This window comes from Desmodus rotundus, chromosome 5, assembly GCF_022682495.2.
Source record: "Desmodus rotundus isolate HL8 chromosome 5, HLdesRot8A.1, whole genome shotgun sequence".
In the NCBI taxonomy this organism is placed as follows: Eukaryota; Metazoa; Chordata; class Mammalia; order Chiroptera; family Phyllostomidae; genus Desmodus; species Desmodus rotundus.
Genome location: NC_071391.1, coordinates 51,100,643 through 51,122,878, shown reverse-complemented (window position 1 = coordinate 51,122,878; position 22,236 = coordinate 51,100,643). Strand labels below are relative to the sequence as shown.

At 51.5% G+C, this 22,236-nt stretch overlaps 1 protein-coding gene across 8 annotated transcripts in view; it reads left to right on the top strand.

Moving 5' to 3' along the window:
- TENM4 (teneurin transmembrane protein 4) overlaps positions 1–17,041 on the top strand; it is a 737,502-nt gene extending 720,461 nt beyond the window's left edge. For all 8 annotated transcript variants that reach the window (XM_053924565.2, XM_053924563.2, XM_053924561.2 and 5 more), the window contains 4 exons: positions 908–1,204; positions 2,597–4,211; positions 9,059–9,201; positions 11,681–17,041. In XM_053924565.2, coding sequence (XP_053780540.1) covers positions 908–1,204; positions 2,597–4,211; positions 9,059–9,201; positions 11,681–12,439 — 2,814 coding nt within the window. In that variant the 3' untranslated portion in view covers positions 12,440–17,041. The remainder of the gene's footprint in view (positions 1–907; positions 1,205–2,596; positions 4,212–9,058; positions 9,202–11,680) is intronic.
- Positions 17,042–22,236: the final 5,195 nt, after the last annotated feature.

Here is a 22,236-nt window from a genome sequence, read left to right as displayed (position 1 = left end):
AAGAAACAGGCCTCTGAAGTATATTTCTTCATTAAAATATGAAAACCCCTGACTCCCTGCTACCCCTGTGGTTGCCCTGTATTTCGGACTCTGAAAGAAAACGAAATCACGTGCTGACCTGGCAGCCCAGGTGGGGATCATACAAGGGGCCCCTGATCCTGGGGGCAGGAGCAAACGTTCTAAAGCTAGGACTGTGTCCCCAGATGGCCCACAGCCAGAGAAGCCGTCCCAGATTCAAACCCGCACTGCCCCCCCAGGGCCTCCAGGGAGGAGAAGCAGCCTTGGGAGCCAACCAGTGTGACCAAGAAGCCCTCACTGTGTGAGAGAGGGCAGGAGAGGTCCCAGCTGGGGAGGGAAGTCCAAAGCCCCAAGAAGGGTTGGACTTTCTTAGAGGACCACTGGGCATTTGTTGGCACATTGTAGTAGGGACAGTCAAACCCATACTCAGTCACTCACCAGCCACCAGACCTGGAGCATGTCCCTTCACATCCCTGAGCTTTTGTCTCCTTGGTGTCAAACAGGAACACAGTGCCTGGCACATAATGAATGGGCCAGGTGTTGATTTGCTGGCCCCACGGGGTCTCCCCCTTTTTAGAAGGGAGTCAAGGGGATCTGCCTTTTGTCCTCATTAGAAGAATCACATTAGGACATGATGTGGATCGTCTTTAGTAACAGCTACTGTTTGCTCAGCATCTGCATCATCTTTGCCCCCAAAACAGCCCTCTGTAATTGGCATTATCATTCCCATTTACAGATGAGGAAACTTCACAGAGCAGACAAGTGACAGAGTCAGGACCTAAACCTTGTTGACACCCACGGCCTGTGCTGCCTCCTCTACTCAGGAGCTTCTCAGATGCAAGTTCTCAATATCCAGATTAACTTTCTCCTCCCTCCTACCCCTTTCCAGGTTCACAATCGGAACCTCCTGTCTCTGGACTTTGACCGCGTGACACGCACGGAGAAGATCTATGATGACCACCGCAAGTTCACCCTCCGGATCCTGTATGACCAGGCAGGGCGGCCCAGCCTCTGGTCGCCCAGCAGCAGGCTAAACGGCGTCAACGTGACGTACTCCCCGGGGGGCCACATCGCCGGCATCCAGAGGGGCATCATGTCTGAGAGAATGGAATATGACCAGGCGGGCCGCATCACATCCAGGATCTTTGCTGACGGGAAGACATGGAGCTACACATACTTAGAGAAGGCAGGTGTCTTGTCTCCCTCCTTCACTGGCCTTGCCATGCAGAAGGCCTGTCATTGTGACTCGACCCATGGCCAGGCCTGTTCTGCTGACCTTGATAGAATAGGTCTGACTCATGTGTGGTCTCCAAAAGGAAATGTTTAGGAAAATCTGCAGCAGAGGGCCAGGGGGTCCTGAGAGGCATCTGGTTGGGTCGTGGTGATAACGTGGCAGGCAGGGGTGCTGGGACAAAATCAAACACTAGCTCAATTTACAGAGTCCCAAACAGGCAGAGGTCTGCTCCCAGGTCCAGGGCTTACAGGATGATCCCGTCACTGAGAACAAAGCAGAAGCCTAAGGATCAGTTCTGAGGCAGGAGGTGTTTAACCCTGAGCTGCAAGTGCTGGGTGTGGCCTTGGTAAATCCCTTTGCTTCAGGTAAGGATTCATTTCACCCGAGAGATAAGGAATAGAAAGAAACGAAATCATAGGTTGGTCCCAAAGAGGAGAAAATGGTAGCCTTGATACCTAGATCCCCCTAGGCTGTTATCTGATAACTTTGTCCTGAAAGAGAGTCTCCTCACATGCCAATTTTGGTACCCAGACCTGTACTTTGTTTCCTACTCCTGGTCACCTGTCCAGAGCCCAGGCTCTGCTTGCTCTGGGGTCAGTCTCCCCTGCTCTGTGCTGGGTGAGCATCTCCGAGAGCAATGTTCTGTGGCAGTAGTAAGAGAGACCCTGAAGGTCATCCAGCATGCTGAAAAACCAAGGCCAGGGAGGGGAAGAACTTTCCCAGATCTACACATTGAGTCTGTCGTTAAAAGCCAGGTTTCTCCATTCCCAATGACCTGTTACTGTATAAACAATTGTGCAAAGCCTTAAATGCCCTTCTCAGACTTGGTCTTTATCCTGTAGGCCACAGGGAGTCAGCAGAAGTTGTTTAGTAGTCAATAGGCATTGTCAGACTGTGTTTTAGGAAAATCATTCTTGCTTGAGTAGGAGGATTGATTTTAGAAGGAATCTGGAACAAGAAAGCCAGGAGAGAAGTTGCTGCAAATACTTTAGGCCAGTGCTCCCAGCCTTTCAAACACCCCATCACATACTAAAGTCATCATTTTTGTACCACGCAGAGGGGCAAACCAACAAGGCTGCTTGCCCTGAGAAGGAAATGGTCAGAGTGCTCTGGGGCCCCAGGCCCTGCCAGGCCAAGGGGTGAGAGCGACCCTTACCTGAGCACCCCTGTGCCTCACTGCAGTGTCTTGTGGCAAATTGGTTGGAAATATCTGGTTTGGGGCATAACTTAGGAGAACCACCAGTTTCCTTGGCCTGTCATTCCTTTCCAGAAGCCTTGGGCACACAGACCTACCCTTCCTCCCCACCACCTGGCTCTCATCTCTTGGTTTTCCCTTCCCTGCAGTCCATGGTGCTGCTCCTCCACAGCCAGAGGCAGTATATCTTTGAGTTTGACAAGAACGACCGCCTCTCCTCCGTGACGATGCCCAACGTGGCCCGGCAGACATTAGAGACCATTCGCTCAGTGGGCTACTACAGGAACATCTACCAGCCCCCCGAGGGCAATGCCTCAGTCATCCAGGACTTCACTGAGGACGGGCACCTCCTCCACACTTTCTACTTGGGCACCGGCCGCCGGGTGATATACAAGTATGGCAAGTTGTCCAAGCTAGCCGAGATGCTGTATGACACCACCAAGGTGAGCTTCACCTACGACGAGACAGCAGGCATGCTGAAGACCATCAACCTACAGAATGAGGGCTTCACCTGCACCATCCGCTACCGTCAAATCGGGCCCCTGATCGACCGCCAGATCTTCCGTTTCACCGAGGAGGGCATGGTCAATGCTCGTTTCGACTACAACTATGACAACAGCTTCCGAGTGACCAGCATGCAGGCCGTGATCAACGAGACCCCGCTGCCCATCGATCTCTACCGCTATGATGACGTGTCAGGCAAGACAGAGCAGTTCGGGAAGTTTGGTGTCATCTACTATGACATTAACCAAATCATCACCACTGCGGTCATGACCCACACCAAGCACTTTGACGCGTACGGGCGGATGAAGGAAGTGCAATACGAGATTTTCCGCTCCCTCATGTACTGGATGACCGTCCAGTATGACAACATGGGGCGAGTGGTGAAAAAGGAGCTGAAGGTGGGACCCTATGCCAACACCACCCGCTACTCCTATGAGTACGACGCTGATGGCCAGCTTCAGACCGTCTCCATCAATGACAAGCCACTCTGGCGATACAGCTATGACCTCAACGGGAACCTGCACTTACTGAGCCCAGGGAACAGTGCCCGGCTCACCCCACTAAGGTACGACCTCCGTGACCGCATCACTAGACTAGGTGACGTGCAGTACAAGGTGGACGAGGATGGCTTCCTGAGGCAGCGGGGTGGTGATGTCTTTGAGTACAACTCAGCTGGCCTGCTCATCAGGGCCTACAACCGGGCTGGGGGCTGGAGTGTCAGGTACCGCTATGACGGCCTAGGGCGGCGCGTGTCCAGCAAGAGCAGCCACAGCCACCACCTGCAGTTCTTCTATGCGGACCTGACCAACCCCACCAAGGTCACCCACCTCTACAACCACTCCAGCTCTGAGATCACATCCCTCTACTACGACCTGCAAGGGCACCTCTTTGCCATGGAGCTGAGCAGCGGCGATGAGTTCTACATAGCTTGTGACAACATCGGGACCCCTCTTGCTGTCTTCAGTGGAACAGGCCTGATGATCAAGCAGGTCCTGTACACAGCCTACGGGGAGATCTACATGGACACCAACCCCAACTTCCAGATCATCATCGGCTACCACGGTGGCCTCTATGACCCACTCACCAAGCTCGTCCACCTGGGCCGACGGGACTATGACGTGCTGGCTGGTCGCTGGACTAGCCCAGACCATGAGTTGTGGAAGCACCTTAGTAGCAGCAGCATCATGCCGTTTAATCTCTACATGTTTAAAAACAACAACCCCATCAGCAACTCTCAGGACATCAAGTGCTTCATGACAGGTGAGGATCAGGGCTCATTCGGGGGGCAGACACTGGTCATCTCTTCCTGTTGCTCTGATCATTTGACACGACGGCCATCCTTCAGAAAGCTGCCGTGGGGTGATGGGAAGCACTGACTCTCTCTTAGAGCAGCGTTTTCCAAAGAAATACTAGTTCAGAGAAATGCCCTGGAAAGAAAGGCTCTGTTTCTGGCATCAAATTAATTTGACAGGGCAGCCACTGTTGTTCAGTTTTCATACTGCATTTCAGCTTATAAAGGCTCTGAGAAGGCCTGTAGTAAAGAGAACTGTTTAACATATTTGCCCACTATTTCCCTGTTTCTCACCCTGAAGCCCTAGTATCTCACTGGGCACAGTCCTTAGAATGCACTTCGGGAGTTTCCGACCCAGAAGTCAGGCTGGCTATGAGTCTCTGAGAAGTTATGTGAAGGTATAGCTTTTTTTTTAAATGCTCTTTCTTGGGATGAAATAATGGGAAATTCAGACTTTGGAGAGAAACAAAACTGGAAGAAGGGCCCCACCATTTCTAAGCTCTCACAGTCACAACAATTACTTAACTTCCCCGAATTCCCGATTTGTACGTTGAAGTTAAAGTACCCACCCTGACTGTGGTAAGTTAAGTATGCGTATTGTAAATCCTAGAGCAACTACTAAAAAGTGAAACAAAGGCATTGCAAATCAGTCAGTGGAGATATAAAAAATATTCAATCCAAAGGAGGTAGAAAAAGACTAGCAAAAGGAGTAAAGAACAGACAGACAAATAGGAGGCAGAAAGAACTTGCCTGGGGCAAGGATAAACTGAGATGCTGTCTAGAGCCTGCCCAGCGCAGTGCATGGCTCACGCTGGTCCCTTTTGCTCCAGCCTCTGATTCAAAAAGTGGGCTTTGCTTTCCACTACTGTGAAACCAGCTTGAGTGTATAGTGTCCCATATGTCACACATGCCAGACATGTCTCCAGCAGCCACAGTCCTCCCATCAAACAGCCACTCCCAGCCACAGATGACCTCCACATCGGAGTAGCTATGGGGATTCAGGTCTGGCTGGATAAAGCCAGCACTTTTTATAGACGGGAGTTTCTGGCATATCCCAACTTGTGACACAGTCCTCTTCGCTTCCTATTTTAAGGCAGTTTCATTCACTCAATAAGTGCTCCCCCACCACCACCACCATGCAGCCACTGCTTCAGGCACTAGGGAGAGAAAGATGATCCCTGCCCTCCAGGAATGCACATGGTGGGAGAGGAGACAGACACCTGTTGTCCAGCACGAGGGGTCTGTGATGAAGGGCTACACTGATGGCCGTGGCCAGGGAGCAGCTGATATCTGAGGCCCATGCAAGAGTGGATCTCCACCAGGTAGTGGACAGAAGGGCAGTCTGGGGAGAGGGAACAGCACAAACAAGAGTGTGGAGGGGGCCATGAGTACAGCTCACATGAGTGCCCCTGAGGGATGTGGCTTCCTGGCCCCGAACTTGGTGGCCCCATCTGGACCCTGTTTCTGCTGACAGCGATTGGAGGATTCTTCTATCAGGGAAGAATTCCAGGAGTCCGTGTTGAGAGAATTACGGCGGCTGTGTTGAGAGTCCCAAGGTGGGGAAGACGAGAACACAGTGGTGGGCAGGTGCAGTGGGAACACCTTGGGGCCTGTGGCTGCACTGGAGCATCCCCTCAAGGTTTCCCCACCACGCTCGACTGCTGCCAGCCCTAGAACAGCTTAACAGGCTGAAAGGACATTTCCATTACATCTGTCTGCATTAATCTCACGCCCTGCCTCACTGTGCAGCGAGTTTCCTATGAGATGTCTTGGCAGGTTACTGTAGCTGAAAAAAAAAATGGTGCAAAAAGCCATTTTACTACTAAAACCAAACTACTGCTGATTCTCCCTAAACTTTACCTTGTAGCTTCTCCATGGTCTACATGCAACTTCATTCACATCCAGCAACAACAATATTAAAAAGAGCATCTTTTTTTCAAAAGTTTCTTCAGGGGTTGTGAGATACACTCCAATTGGATAGGCTTGGGTCACATGACAACCCCTGAATGAATCACTATTGCTGGGGAGATAGAATCCATTGATTGGCTTTGTCTAGGTCACATGCTCCATTACTGAACTCTTACGTTGAGTCAGCTTCCCTGGAACTACATGAAGACCCCAAAAGAACGAGTGAGCAGGCATAATGAGGTGCTAGGAAGACAACCAACATATGTCCACCACAGAGGCACCACACACGCTATCGCACTTAACCCTCACTTGCAGCCCCATTTCTGCAGGAGGATAGTGAGGGTCAGAGGTACAGTCACCGGCCCATTTAGAAAGGGGAAGGCTGGGGTTAGACCTCTGCTCATCCTTGGATTCGGATTCACTTTGTAAAGTGCAACAAATGAATTAGTATTCATTGCTACCCTAGGTGGCCACCCTGAAGTCTGGGACGGATGAGCAGAGAGGAGCCTTTTAACTTGAGGGACAGGTCTGCGTCTGATGGCATAAGAAGGAAGAGTAAAATTCTCAACTCTTCAGAAAAGCCAACTATAAAAAAATAAAATAAAACAATTTCAGCATTTTTCCTAAAGGCGTAATGAGAACATTTCCCGCCTTCCATCACTTACAGTTAAGGCCCAGCCCCCTTCTCAGAGCGCTAGGTTCCTGGGACTTTGCAGTATTCCTGATAGATTGCCTTTGCAACTACAAATTCAGGTGCAAGTTCTCAGCCTCAGGCAAAATGGCTTGGTGGGGTTCCCCCAACCTACCCCCCCCTTATTGTTTGTTTTCATTTTCCAAAGAACCATCTGCCAAGATTCACAGAGTCAGAGATTATCAGAAGCTCAGGACAGGGAATTTGCCCAATGCCGCACGTTACAAATGAGGAAATGGAGGTCCAGGGAGGCAGAGGCATAGGTTTGAGGAAACACAGAAAACCTTCCACGAACCAGAAAGGGAGCTGGACACTGTAAGATACACTTCTGTAACAAACATACAGCAGTCCCTGTGGTCTGGTGGCCGCCCCCAAATGGTGACACTCCTGGTATTCTTCTCCACTACTTACTGGAAACTGTTTCTACCATCAGCGTGCAGGTGAGGAAACCCAGCCTCCGAAGGGTTAAGGAAACTGTCCGAGTTCACGCAGTCTGCAGTCTAGGAGCCAGAGTCTGGACCTGGGCTTTGCTTGCGTCACCATGGCCTTTCCCTATGATCTTTCTAGAAGTAGAACCTGGGTTTCCAGGCTTTCCTTTCTGCCACTCCTCCACCTCGGCACCTCCAGGTCTCATACCCCAGAGAGGGACTCTGGGTCATCCAAAAAAAACAACGAAGGCAAACAGAAGGTTCTTGAATGGGAAGGCAGCATGCGAGGCAGTGGAGAGAGGGACACAGTTGTCGGCCCTGGAAAAACACTCCCATGACTGGGATGAACTCAGTGGGTGGTAGGGAAAGACAGTTCCACCAAGGCCTGGATCCTAAACAGGACCTCCCTGACCAGGGATCTGTCTCCTGGGAAGAAGCTAAAACCAGGCCTGGGTGCCCGCAGCCCGGAGCTGCTGGCCTTGGGGCTCACTTCCAAACCCTGCCTTCCCCAGACTTCAGAGGCCAGGCCTCTGGTCAACAACTGCTTTGCCTCTCAAGCCACGCTCAAACTCTCTGCTGCAGGCCCCAAATCACCCCTGCCTGCCATCCAGCCTCTCCTGCTCCAGCCACAATTCCCCCTCTGGTTCTCTCTCTGCTGTCTGGTTACCTGAACACTCCCTGCACTCACCTGCCCTCCCAGGCCTTGCCCCTTATGTACCAGACTTCTTGAAATGCCCCCTTCCTCTCCATCGAAGCCTGACAAAATGGTCACAGCTTTCAGTGTTTGGCTTAAATGCCACCTTCTTCACGAAGACTTGTTGGAGTGTCCAACTGAGAGACTTCTTGACCTCTTGCATCTCTTCTCTGAGGTCAGAGTTGCCCATGCCCATGCCCCACCTCCCCTTCAGGGTCCTGGTGGCCAGGGAGAGTCTGTGTGACACGGTGCTGGGCACACAAAAGGCATCAGCAACAGGGGCCAGGCAGCTGGTCGCACACCCTCCACTCGCTCTTTTCCTCATGCCTTGGCTTTCTGACTCCGTTCTTTAATGAGCCAAACACCCATGGCAAAATTCTGCCTGTCCCTATACGTAGTATTTGTAACTAGTAATCCCCAAGGAATGCAACAAATCAATAAACCCCGTGTCAATGGGGCTAGGTCCTCAAGCCCAATATAAAGAAGGCACAAAGAGGTTAGCGTCAGTGACTTCTTTAGGCTGACAGGCAGGATCGGGGTGGGGGTGGGGGGGACTCTGATGGCTGGCAGAGGCCATCTCTGTGCCCAGTGGTGCTTTGGCCCCAAGGCTCCAATCTCTGCAAAGGGAATTGGAGGAAGATGGAGAGTTTGTTTCTTAAGTGAATTTTCCCTTTGAAAGTCATTCCTATAAATCTTCCCTTTGGGAGTGGCGGTTGTCCTCTGCAAGAGTTTCCTATTGATGTTTGGGGTCAGCGTGGAGGAGTCTTCACCCACCAACAGCTGCCTCTGGTGTATGAAGCTGACAGTCCCGGAGGGTAGAGTGATGGCAGAAAGGGGAGCCTGGAAACCTAGGTTCGACTTAAGGTGCATCTCTGAGATTTATAGCTAGAATGGGGTCGCTAGGTCCCAAGGGTATCTTTGGCATTAACACCATGAACCCAATTGCCAGAGTGCTTATACCAGTTGACCCTCCCACAGCCGCATGCCACGTCCTCACCCCAGCTGCAGCCCAACTGCAGGCCACTTTATTGGATCTGTCACACCTGAGGTCCACTGCCTACCCCATGGGGATATTTCTGCTTCTCTCCCACCCAGATGTCAACAGCTGGCTGCTCACCTTTGGATTCCAGCTTCACAATGTGATTCCTGGCTACCCCAAGCCCGACACGGATGCCATGGAACCGTCCTATGAGCTCATGCACACACAGATGAAAACCCAGGAGTGGGACAACAGCAAGGTAATTCGGGCACATTTCAGGAGTGAGCCCCACTAGCTTTTCAGGAAGGTCTGGGCCATCGATAGAAACAGATGTGGTGGGTCACCGTGGATGCACCTGGAGTGGCACATGGACCCGCACACCCTCACGAGCTATGTTAAGAAGTTTTGTATGTTATACTGAGTTTGGAGTTCCACAAAAGCAATGAGCCTTTGTCACCACCCACTCGGGACATGCAAGGAGGGAAGATGCATTCTACAAACAAATGTGGCATTTCTCTGAGCACCTCACTGTACCTGTCCTTGTGTAAGGCATTCTACATACATTAACTCATAGTTCTCCCCTGGTACCACTGTTCTCATTTTGCAGATGTTATGCCTGAGGCTTTCCAGTGCCACATGGCACAGAAGGGGTAGAGCTGGGATTCAAACCCAGATCTGTCCGTAGATGCTCAAAAAACATTTTTTTCTCTTGTCTCTCTTTCATGACTCAGTTTCAAAGGCTCAAAGAATTATATTGCCAGGAAGGTGCTTTGAAACAGTTTCCCCCAGCCCCCACTTCAGACATCCGTTTGCTCACCACCACCACCACCCACTCATAATGTCTGTGCTGGGTGCTGGCTCTCCTGGGCCCCCAGCGGCAGCCAGTGAAAGCAGGAGAGTTGGTCAGAGACCAGCTTTCAGGGGATCCCAGTGCAGACAGAGGAGGAAAGCAGGGTGGCCAGGAGGCATACTGCTGGTGGTAGAAACTTACATGCACATCCATATTTCCATATTTCTTACTCCTACCTGATTCCATTAGGTCTCCTGCTGTCTCCTTCCCCCAGACCCTACACCTCTCTGCTCTGCTGGCACCTCATCGTTTCCTCTTTCATGGCACGCACCACCCTGGGTTTCAATTCCTGTTTTCCTTCCTGTCTCTGCACTAGACTGTGAACCCTACCAAGGCAAGCACTGGGTCTTATGTGGTACCCGGCAAAGCGCCTAGCCCAGAGTCAGGGCATGGAAAACTTTCAGTGAATGGAAAGATGGCTGAGAGAAGTAAACAATCTCATGAATTAGGCATGTCTCCCCATGTTACAGATGAGGAGACCTGGGTTCAGAGAGAACTTACCCAGGGTCACTCAGCTGGAAGAGGCAGATGATGATGAGAACCCAAGTCTGTCTGGCCACCAAGCCCATCCTCTTTCTGCTGCTCTCCGCTGCCCTCGCCCTGCCCTTCCCCTCCCCAGCCCCCACAAGCCCTCCAGGCTGCCCAGACGCCCACAGCAAGGCCCGGTCCCAGGGCTGATTCCGGCGGCTCAGCTCGTCCACCACCACCAGGTCGCCTTCTCTGCTGCACAGAGACAGCCCCAGCTCTGACAGCCTGTTCGCCAGCCTGGCCTGTCAATGCATTATTGATTTCTGCCCTTGGCAGGCATCGGAGATCTTTGTTGTTGAGCACTGCAGCTTTCGTGAAACTCTAGGAAATAATTGTTCACAGACAGGGTTCTATTAATTATAAAGAGGACTTAATTTCAGTGAGAAGCCAAATGGGCCTGTTTCTAAAGCCATTTCCCTGAGTTGCTAATAAGGCCCAGGGGCCTGCTGCTCTGCAGAGCTCCCCGAGCCATGGAGGGACAGATAGGCAGTATGCCAAGAAAACAGGGCCCAAAGTGTCCCCCAAAGCAGCCAAGAGTAGGGGCACCTGAGGATCCTCCAGGAAGCACAGTGGGGCAGAGGCCCTCTTGAAAATCATTTATAAACACAGCAGAGAGCAAGAAAGCAGAGTAAGAGGTTTTATATAAATCATTTCTTGTCATCTTACTTCGCCTCCCATCTAACATTACCCCTTCGTCCTCCCAGTTCCAGTTCAAATATGAGCTTGTCCTTGAACCCCGCCTCCTCCACCTCACCCCTCTACCTTCAAGCCAAGTTATTCTGAGCCTTGTTTGCTGCTCCCTGCTCAGGAGCCCTCCTTCGAAACTGAGCCTCTACAGTTAGACAGACCTGGGTTTGACCGTTGACTTGAATACTTGGTGAGCCAGTTGTAACCTCGTTGAGCCTTAGTTTTCTTAGGTGTTGTCAGAAAAGTAGCAACACCAGTTATATAAAGTTATTGTGGCGATGAAATGAGACAATGAATGTGAATTATTTAGCTATAGTTATTCGTGCTCTTTGGCAACATTTGATTGTACTTATTTCCTATCACACTGTCTTTCCCTACTAAATAATGAGTTTTCTGAGGGTAGGACAATGTCTGATTCCTTGCTGTAACTCCAATGCCCAGGGAAGGACCTGGCACGGAGTAGATACTCCCAGAACAGTTTCTGAATGGAAGGATGGCGAACGACTGGTTGGAGGGTGGCTGGATGCTCTCGGGATCGGGCGTAGAGCCACGTGCTAAGCTTAATAAATGTGGATAGATTTGACTTAGTTACGTAAAGTGATTCTCCAGACCCTTGGGGTTTTTTGCTTCGTCTCACTCTTTTTCTCTCCTTCCTCCCTTTGCCCTCCTTTAGTCTATCCTTGGGGTACAGTGTGAAGTGCAAAAGCAGCTCAAGGCTTTCGTCACCCTAGAACGTTTTGACCAGCTCTACGGCTCAACAATCACCAGCTGCCAACAGGCCCCAAAGACAAAGAAGTTCGCGTCCAGTGGCTCAATCTTTGGTAAGGGGGTCAAGTTTGCATTGAAGGATGGCCGAGTGACCACAGACATCATAAGTGTGGCCAACGAGGATGGGCGGAGGGTGGCCGCCATCTTGAACAATGCCCACTACCTGGAGAACCTGCATTTCACCATTGAGGGGGTGGACACCCACTACTTTGTGAAACCAGGGCCTTCAGAAGCTGACTTGGCCATCCTGGGCCTCAGTGGGGGGCGGCGAACCCTGGAGAATGGGGTCAATGTCACCGTGTCCCAGATCAACACGATGCTCAATGGCAGGACTAGACGCTACACAGACATTCAGCTCCAGTACGGGGCACTGTGCTTGAACACCCGCTATGGGACGACATTGGATGAGGAGAAAGCGCGGGTGTTGGAGCTGGCCCGGCAGAGAGCCGTGCGCCAGGCCTGGGCCCGTGAGCAGCAGCGACTTAGGGAAGGGGAGGAGGGCCTACGGGCCTGGACAGAGGGAGAGAAGCAGCAGGCGCTAAACACAGGGCGGGTTCAAGGTTACGACGGCTTCTTCGTGATCTCCGTGGAGCAGTACCCAGAACTGTCAGACAGCGCCAACAACATCCACTTCATGAGACAGAGCGAGATGGGCCGAAGGTGACAGAGAAGACCCCGGCCTGGACTTCTTGCCAAAGACAGCTACTCTTTTGTGGCCGCACACCGGACTGTGTTGTACTTTAAAAAAAAAATCCTTTTTTTACCAAGTGCAGAAAAGAAAAAAAAAAGATACTGGTTGCATTGTAATTTATGCAACATCCTTTTTTTTAAGAAAAGAAAAACACAAAATTGGCCTTCACGCATTTTTTTTTTGCAAAGAACAGAAGGTATTTTTTTTTCTGTAGTGTGATCACAATGAAAACTTTATTGTCTTTTGTTCCCTTTTCCTTGAGGTTATTCCTTGTTGTTTGAGGTATCTCTCTCCTCTCTGAGACACATCTCCTGGGGTGTGTCTCTGTCCCTCGGTACCCAGTGTGATGTGAGACACGAGTGTCTGTGCTAACTTGTCTCATGTAACCCTTTCCTCAGTGGGGGTTGGGCAGGAGTGAGGGGTGCAGAGAGTAACAGGCCAGTACCAAACTTCTAAAGGGGCCTGGAAGGAGGGTCTGCAGGACCTAAGGATCCTTGGCTAAGCTCCGGCAGATGAGTTACGGCTTTTTATTCACTGTGTTCCCTGCCTGGGGAGGACCCCAGGTCGCTTCATCTTTCTCTGGAGAATTTCACGATTCGTTCAGCACCTCTTTCAAGCTGCCCCCAACTCCTGGTCAAGCTTTCTATTTTTGATGCTAAGTGAAACCCCTGTCCCTTTTGCAAATCCTGTGTAGTTGTTGGTGCCACCCCCATGCTGGGATGGAGAAAGTGTCTCCCAGGTCCTTTCCCCCAGTCTGGTGACAGAACATCCCAGGGCTAAGAGCCTCATGCTCCCCAAGAGGTAGAGGCACCCCAGATGACTGTGGTTGGCTGGGCCTCCCTTGATGTTCATTATGCACCTCCTCTTCTCTGCCAAAGTCCAATGTGAGAACCAGCACCGCACAGCAAGCCCTCAGTGTGGGCACCAGGTCCAGGGAGGGGGAGGCCACAGTGGCCCAAGGATGGCAGTGGTGGCAAGGGTATCAGCCTGCCTTCCATGGTGAAGCCCTCTCCCCAGGACATGGGGTATCTTCCCTCCACTGCTCAGCTGCCACCACTGAGAAATAGGAGTATGGAGAGAGGGGCTTGGTGGCCTTCAATTCTGGGAAGATGTTTAAGAAAACATCAGCCAAAGAGAGAATGGCATGAGCCAAGCATCCTTCTAACCAGCTTCTGAAGGCTCCTCTGTCTTCCACCTATGGGCTAATCACAGAGCTAAAGGCAGCTGGAGAGGTTTTCAGAAAATTCCTTCTGTGAAGTTATTCTAAAACAGCTTCCCCGGGGTTTTAAAGAAAAATGATAAAGAAAGCAGGAAAAGAGCTACTCTGGTGTGGCCTTGTGATGTCAAGCCACCCCACCAGGATTGGGGCAGTTCCTGAGGCTGGTGCCCATGGATCCTGGAGGCCATGGTTGCAGTTGTCCCTGTGAAGACCTTTGCCTGAGGTGGTTAGGAAGAGGCTAAAGCCCTCTCAGGAGTATGTACAGCCCACACCTGGAGGGCATGCCCAGGGAGAGGCAGCAGCTACCAGGCCACAGGAGGCGTGGAGGGAGGGGAGGGCGGCAGCAAGAGCCAGGAGCTTGTTCCTGGTTCATCTGCCTAATTACCATTGTCATTACCACTCACAGGAGGCTCTGGGAGACCACAAGGGGAAGCCAAATGCTTCCTTTTGAGCTGGGCTTCTTAGAAAATGGGACTTTTATGGGTTACATTTACATTAAGTGTGGAAAATGAATTCTGAGTCTGAGCTCTTCCCCGTGGCAACCTTGTTGGACTGATAAGCTCATGGCACCTTTATAGCCTTACTCACAGAGTCTTCAGAATATTACACAATTTAATGAAACCGAGAAGGTCTCTCACTGCATGAGAACCGGAGCGGCGTGGAGCCTGGGTTCTGCCTGGCAGCGGGGGAGCATCCACAGCTTCTCTGGAAGGGGGGCTTTGCCTTATGTCATCCCACTGGGGTTAGAAGATGTGTTTCGCTAAGTGCTCTTCCTGTTTCCAAAAAAAGTCACACTGCTGCCACAGTGCACCTTGGCCTGTGGGTCCCCTGGGTGCCCAGTGCCTCTGGGTCCAGAGCTCCGCTGAGGCAGATGCGTGCTCCTCGGGTCCACCATGTGCTGCAGGAGCTGGCGACGGGCTCCCACCCAGCAGGATCATCATTGGAGGGGATGGAAAACAGCTTGGCCCGAAGAACACGGCTTTTTATCCAAAATAGACCTATGCCTCTCAAAATGTACTCTTGATATAGGGGCTCTTGCGCAAAGCGCTCCTGCCCCTTCTCCTCACTGGTCAGTTCCATGCTGGCTGCCCAACGTCAGTCGAGGCCCTCCAGGGACATCCGCGTCGGGCCAGAGACAGCATGAGGGCCAAGGGCATCCTTGCCCTGCACCTCCCAGCCCTCTGGCCGTCCACCCCCACCCCCAACCCCACCAAAGTAACAGTGTGGACTTTTAAAGATCAAAACCACAAAATTAGTGAGCACTCCTTTTCTTTAAATGACTGATGTTCTATTTTCCCTGAGCTATATACCACCAAGGAGGTCCAGCTTCTGTGCAGGGAGAAGCTGAAGCATCCCCAGGCTTGAAAGGAGGGGTCTCAGGTGTGGAGCAGGCAGCACCAGGCACCTCAGTTTCACACTGGTGCCGTTGCCCCTGGAGATGGTGCTCCTGGCCTGGGCTTCATCGGCCGGTTTGGAATTGGTTTCCATTAGGGTTGGCAGGTGACTGGGTGCCTCCTTCTTAGTCCGTCCTCCTATGGAGGCCAGTGATCCCAGTCCCGCAGCGAGAGTGAATCTGAAGGCATAAGCCAGAGCTCCCTGTGCCTGTTCAATGGTCTCTAGCCATCGAATTCCATCCTTGATGGCACCTGCCCTTTTGGCATTAACCGACCAAAACGGGTCCATTGCTTGGAGCAGCCAGCCCTCCTTCTCTGGCTGCATTCATGATTCTGCAGGATGTCATCCTCTCACCCTAGAAAGAGATTTATTTTGGAAGAGTTCTCCCCTGCTCTCCACATCTGCCGTCAGCCCCTCATCCTCAGCCCTCTGCCATCACCTGAAACAGGACTTCAGTGATTCCCCAGCTTTGCTTTTTATAGAATTAGACTTTCTTTTTACCCAGCTCCAGACATAGCTCTGAGGGCAGAGCTATGCCCAGGGGAAGCAGGGGAAGGAACTCCATGGTAAATGACACCTTTGTCGGCCTCTGGTGCGTGTCTCAGAATTGCTGGCTGATTTCTACCACGGGATGGCGGATTTGAAACAATCCCTAACAAACCGGCCAGAGGTTGAGGATGACCAGGAGGTGTGATTTTACAGAATCAGGACGGGGTGGGATGGGAGCATAAGGTGAAGGTAAGGAAAACTGGGCAGTGCTTTTATAGACACATAACAAGGAATCAGATTTGTTTTAAAAAATGAAGGACCTTTTCAGCTGGGACTTTAAGTACCACCTTTATAGATGGCAGGATTTTCCATTATGCAAAGGCAAGGCTTTCAGTGTGAAATCTCAGAATACTGTCTCTCACATATGAAGCCTATGTTCGTGGTGGCCACAGGTGATAGCTGTGATGCTGAGCTTGGTGGCCAGGAGGGAGGAGCTTCCCAGGCCTCAGTGGGGTCCCCGGCTTCGAGGTTTGAGCTCCCAGTGCTCAGAGTCAAATCTCTTCTTCATTCCCCACAGCAGCCTCTACACCCAGGTCATGGCTTCTGGTCCAGAGGTGCAGCCTACCCGAGCGGTCCAGGAATAGCCCAGTCTCTCCTTGGGATCCTCATTAGGACTAAAAGCCCTCCATTGAAGGCTCATAATTCCCAGCTAAGTTTATACACTTGTCTATATTTTATTGGGGGGAAGGGGATTCAAAGGAAGAACTCTGGAGTTCAAGGCCCTTTCCTTTAACCTTCAAAAAACAGCAAACTCATTTTGAGGACTCATTGCTCAGGTGACAGAAACTTTATCCCCTCTAACCTTTACATTCTCAAAAACCAGCCTTGTGTACTTGACCACCCCAGACAGCAGTGAGCTCTTAGGGTTCATCGTGCATGTGGAAGATCAGAGTGGGGGGAGGCCTGGGTGGGGCCAACGTTGGGTTTCTTACCCCCTCTGGAATGCCAAAAGCCTGATACTGGGCCACCCTTGGGTCCCCAAGAAAATGTGATTGAGTTGGAGGGCAAACTGCCCCCAAGGGACCAACACTCGAGCCACGCAGCCCTCCTGCCGGAGGCGGGGTCACAGACATCTGGTGGTGCCCGGCAGCCCAGGATGCAACCAACACCGGGCCCCACTATTCTAAACCTGCCTGTTCTTGAAGGCTCCTGATCCCACAGCCTCGGCAAATGGACTCCCCCGAGCTGCCTCTGGACGACCAACACTGGAGACTCTGGCCTTACCATGTGGAAATAGTTTTCCTGAAGTCTGGAACTAATTTTGAGAAGTTTTTTTCTCAACACTTTTGTGTTTCTAACACTGTATTCTTGACTGTAAATACCGACCAGGCTGTAAATAAATGCAGATGTAGATACCTTCTAGGGGGGGAAGGCATAAAAAACAAAACCAGAAGTGATCCTGTGTAGCCTTCGTTGACAAATAAAAGAATATTTTGTGTTTAAAGGTGTTGGGTGGCCTTTGTTTGGAGAGCAGAGGCTGCCTGAGTCAGTCATTCAAGTCGCTGCTCCTCCCAGGATGACCTGCACCACTCTGGTCCTCGGCCCCGAAGTCCCTCTTAATCCCTCCAGAGGGCAGCTGTCATGGAGAGGCATTTCCAGAGGACACAGGTCCCTGGGGCTTAATCTCAGAATGTCAAAGTACCTCTGACGTCAGCTCTGTCCCACCGCCGCCCTGGGCCACATCCCGGTCACTGTCTTTACTGGCCTTGGGGACAGACCCCAAGGGCTGGGACAGCCGGATACCGTCCTGAAGAGAGAGCCCATCCTCTGCCACTGGGCACAGGCCACACTTTCAAAAATGAATGAATGTATCTTCATCACACAAATTACTATAGCCACATAGCACAACTTGGAAAGGAATTGTTTTTAATTTTTTCTCTGTGCTCTTAATGTATCTTTTTTTTAAAAAAAAAAAAAAACCTAAAGTAATCACAGCATGCAGGTAATTTTTCACTCGGCTTTTCTCACTTAACCTCGCATTTAACCTCTCAGTTCGAGAATTCCCAGATGACAGCTGGTCACTTAGGAAAGTACATTTGCTAAGCTCAGCTCCCTGGTGCGAATGGCAAACCTTATGAAAATTCAAATAATTGGGGACAGGAGTAAGAGCAGAAGGCTCATTGCTCTCCCATCAGCTTCAGCACCGGCCCACTACCAGGCCCTCCAGCCTCAGGCCCCTTCCCACCCAGACAGCCGTGGGCTCTCGGGTACCGCTGCCCAGGCCATTACTCGTGTGCGGTGCCAGGAGGCCCCTGCAGTGACAGGCAAATCCTGCCTTTGGAGTCAGGCCAGACTGGGCGCAGAACTTGGCTCTAGCACTTACTGGGTGGTCTTAAGCAAGTCATTTAACTCCCCAAGGCCTGGGTCTTCCAACTGTAACTGAGAGTGTGACGGTACAGAATCTCCTGGTGACTGCTCAGGTCACCTTAAAGGAGATGTTAGAAGTGTCACTCACTGCTCAGACAACAGGTCTTCACCAGTGTGAGTTCTCCACCTCACACCTCCCTCCCCAGCACCCCCACCCTCCTTCCAAAGCCTGGTCCCCTTCCGAGTACTACACACCAGTGGTTCTCCAATCGGGCCTGCATCAGAGCCACCTGAGGGCTCAGCAAAACAGATTACCGGCCCGCACGCCACCCCCCACCGTGGTTTCTGAATCGGTGGGTCTGCGATGGAGCCCCATAATTTGCATTTCCAACATGTTTCCAGGTGACACTGATGCCCCTTCAGGCTTTGAGAACCACTGTTGACTGCACTATCATTTAAACTAGACACAGAGTAAGGTACTTAGTGTGGCCCTTCAGATGCCCTTAGTCGAGGAAACCTACCACTTCTGGCCAGTGGAGCAGGTGCATCAGGTCCTCTCCACCCCTCCTCTCTCTCCCACACTACAGACAGCTGCACGGGAGCACACCCCACCCCCAACGTACCCACGGACATCCGCACCTGTGCGCCATTGCACACACGGCTTTTCAAGCCCAGCTGAAGCCCTCTCAGAAGCAATCACTCAGCACCTGCCACGTGCCCAGCCCTTTGCAAAACTGCATTGTTCTGGGTGTGAGCTCCTCGAACCTATGACTATCTGATCCTGTGTGTAATCCCTGGTGACCAAAGCAGGTGCTCAGCTGTGGGTCGCCCTAGTTCAGCTCCCCTTTGCCTTAGGGGTCCACTCTCTCTGGCGTATTTGAGAAAGAGGGTTGTTGCTTCCAGGCCCCTTCTGAACCACCTCTCCTCTGAACTGGGTGTTTTGCCTGCCTCCCTCCCCTGCGTTCCTAGCAAATCTGTTGCAGCTGCCACTGGCCCTGAGCAAGGAGGAAGGGGTGGAGAACAGAGGTGTCTCCCCCCAGAGTGCCCTGGCCCTGCCTGCCCTCTGTAACCCACCCTCAAAGTTGCACAGGTGATTCTTGCTTCCCTAGTCCATCGGAAGCCTCGGAGAATACTACACCATGTGAGGAAAACAACTTTAAAAGTGAGTACTAATATGCCTTTTCCACAATAAGAGTGTCTAGACCATGAAGGGAGGAGTGTCTAGGAGTTAAACCTCACAAGCCTCTCCATGTGGGCTCATCCCACCCTGACCTATTCCCAGACCTCACTCTGGCATCTCTGTGGGGGTCTCTCCTTCCAACTGCACACTGGAGATCTCCCTGCCTCCATCCCTACCGGAGGCTGGGCAGGCAGTGGGTATTTATTTCTCAAGTCTGAATTCATCATTCAAGAATAATCCCAGGGTGGGCTGCAGCCACCCCCCCCCCAGGCCAGTCTCCTTTCAAGGACTCGGGGGTAATGGGAGGTGCAAATACATTCTTTATCTTTCAATAATCCAAAGCTTACTTGTGGAGACACACACACCTTGCAAGGACAAATATCAATTCTTAGGAGCAGTTGAGTCCCAAGCACACTGTCATGGGGCCGAATCAAAGCGTTTTCCCACGTCCCCTGTAATCTGCAGGCCCGCGCCTGCCCGCTGCGATGTACGTGCCTGACATTGACATTGTGTGCAGAGCACTTGTGCCTTTTCTTTGTCATCCTGTCTGCAGCCTCCAACATATGTCCACTCCACTCTCCTGGGACTAAGTTCTTAGGGTAAAAATCCCTTCCCCCGTCTGTGAGACGGGACAGAGGAAATGGAGTCACTATTTCAGATACAGATGCTTACTCCATGACTTGAGTGGGTGGGGAGATAAATGAATGGAAAGAGAATGGATGAGGAAATGAATGAATGGCATAGCCAGGCCTGCGGGAGGCCTAGAGGAGGAACTGCAATTAATCACACAGTTCATGAGCACTTCACGTGTGTAAGCCAAGCCGCCTTAGGGAACCTAGGGAGGTAAAACAAGACCCTTCGCTATACACATCACCACTCAGGCGGTCCAGAAAGGTCCAGAAAACAGATTCTGTGTTACCAGGGAGCATGGGCTTATATATGTCACAGTCCAGAGGCCTCGGCACCCAAGGTTGCTAGAACTCAGAAGTCTGGTGAAGGAGCAGAAACCTTCCAGGTTACACCTGGAAGGAGTGACCACAAATCTAGTCTCTGGAATTGAGAGGCACCGTAAGTTTGAGCTCAGTCAAGGAGATAGAGAGTTGCCAGTTCACCAGACAGCCAGGCACTCTAGGCAGTGATCCCATCAACGTCCAAGGGGAGGTGTCTGGGTCCAGGCAGCCTGCCCGTGCAGATGCCCTGCATCCACACTTACTGACACAGGTTTGGTTTTAGGAAGAACCAAGCTCTGGAGCATTGAAGCTCATCCTCTGCCCACAACTATGATTCCGTCACAGCAGACCAGCCCAGCTCCCACCTCCTTGCCTGACCAGCCTGTGATTTCAGCTAGAAGTTTGGAGACTCTAGCTACCTTGAGGAGACAGTGGAAGTGGGCCGTGTGGTTCCAACAAAAAAAAACCACTATCCTCAGTGCCAATGAAGGGAAGCTCAGTGTGAGCTGGGCGGGGAGAGGAAGGCATCTGAGAAAATTTCCTGGAATAGGTGGGTTTGGTGAGAAAGGATTTAATGGAAGTGAAAGACATTCCTGGCTTTCAAGTGGGCCGGGAGGAGTCCAGCCCTCCAAGCCCCATTCCTGTGAACCTAGCCTAGGCAGGCACAAAGCCCCAAACTCTCAGGGTTCCTATCTAGTGTGTCTCAACTGTTTGAACACGGCAAAACACACAATGGTTGATATTTACACACAGCAGCCACCCCACGGGTATATCTAGGCTTGAAGCAATCAAAGTGCAGGTTACGTGCAAGGCCAAGCTAGCAGTAATGCCTCCTCAGGTGTCCCACTCAAAAAGCGTATCTGCATGCAAGTGAGGGAGAGTGAGCACATTACAGGGGTAATTTGGAAGGCCCTCTCTAACAAAAGGAATTATTGTGCAAAGCTGTACTTTATTATTCATAATGACTTCTGAGACTTTGCGTCACTGTCTGTAGTGACATGAAGACAGGAACCATCACTACCTCCTTTTTTCTTCTCTTTCTATGGTGAGTGGAGGAGTTCCTCATAAGTAGATGTTGACCAACGGAGGATTTGTCTGAAAGGAAGTTATTAGGAAGTGGTCCCCCGATAAGCATATGAAGGTGAGGGACCAGAAAGGAAGGAGGGCCATCAAGGGCGTGAGATCAGACAACGTCCCAGGAGAGCAAACTTGAGCTCAGTCAAGCGGGGGAGTTGTGGGAACAATCTAAATCACACCTGATTCTTGTCCCCGACTGGACTGAAGTACTTACAGGTCTGTACCTGTCAATCATCAGTTAAGGGCTGTTGTTTTCCAGTCACTTCCGGCTTTCTGTACACACTGCAAAGGGAGCTCCAGCAGCCTGGGGATGGCCCACCTACAAAGAGTCGCAGGTGTTGGCTGTTGGGAATGAAAGCACACAGCTTTCATTCATTTCGATGGGAGCAGGGTGGTACAGTCCCACAGCACCTGTTGTCTCATTTCCTGCCTCATGGCGGGAACCTAGTAAGCCCTGGCCAACTGTCGGCTAGTGGCAGATGCATCCAAGAGAACAGGGTATTGAGTGAACAAAGGGCAGGCCCCCACCTGCTTTGCTTACCACTGTATCCCTGGCACCTGGCACAGGGAGCGTTCATGTGCATCTGTCAGGTAAAGAACGGAAGAATCTCCCCCATGGTGATTCTGTGACCTAAGTTTCTCCAGGGCCTCCCCAGTTCTCTCTTTCATTGCTTGCCTGACTCGGCTGATGCTGCCAGAAACCATGGAACACTCAAGAGGAGGACCGATGGGCCTCACCACATGGTGACCCTCCTCACTGAGCAAGCACTGCCCGACCACTAGGCCCCACGTCTGCCTGTTCTCTCCTGATCAGACGCTCCTGAGATTAGCAGTGCAGCTGGTGGGGAGGGCTCTAGACCCGGGGCTTTCTACATGAAATGTCATTTGAACCTACAGCAATATGCATGGTAGGTGTTATTACTTCCCATTTCGCAGATGAGGTCTGGAGATACTCCTGATCTGTGCTGTTAAGTAATAGAATCAGACTTTAAATCCAGGTTTGCCTAACTCCAAACTCCAGGCTATTTCTCTTATGTCTTAAAATTGGGGAGTAAGGGCATTTCCAATGTCAAGGGCTTCATGCACCAGAAGG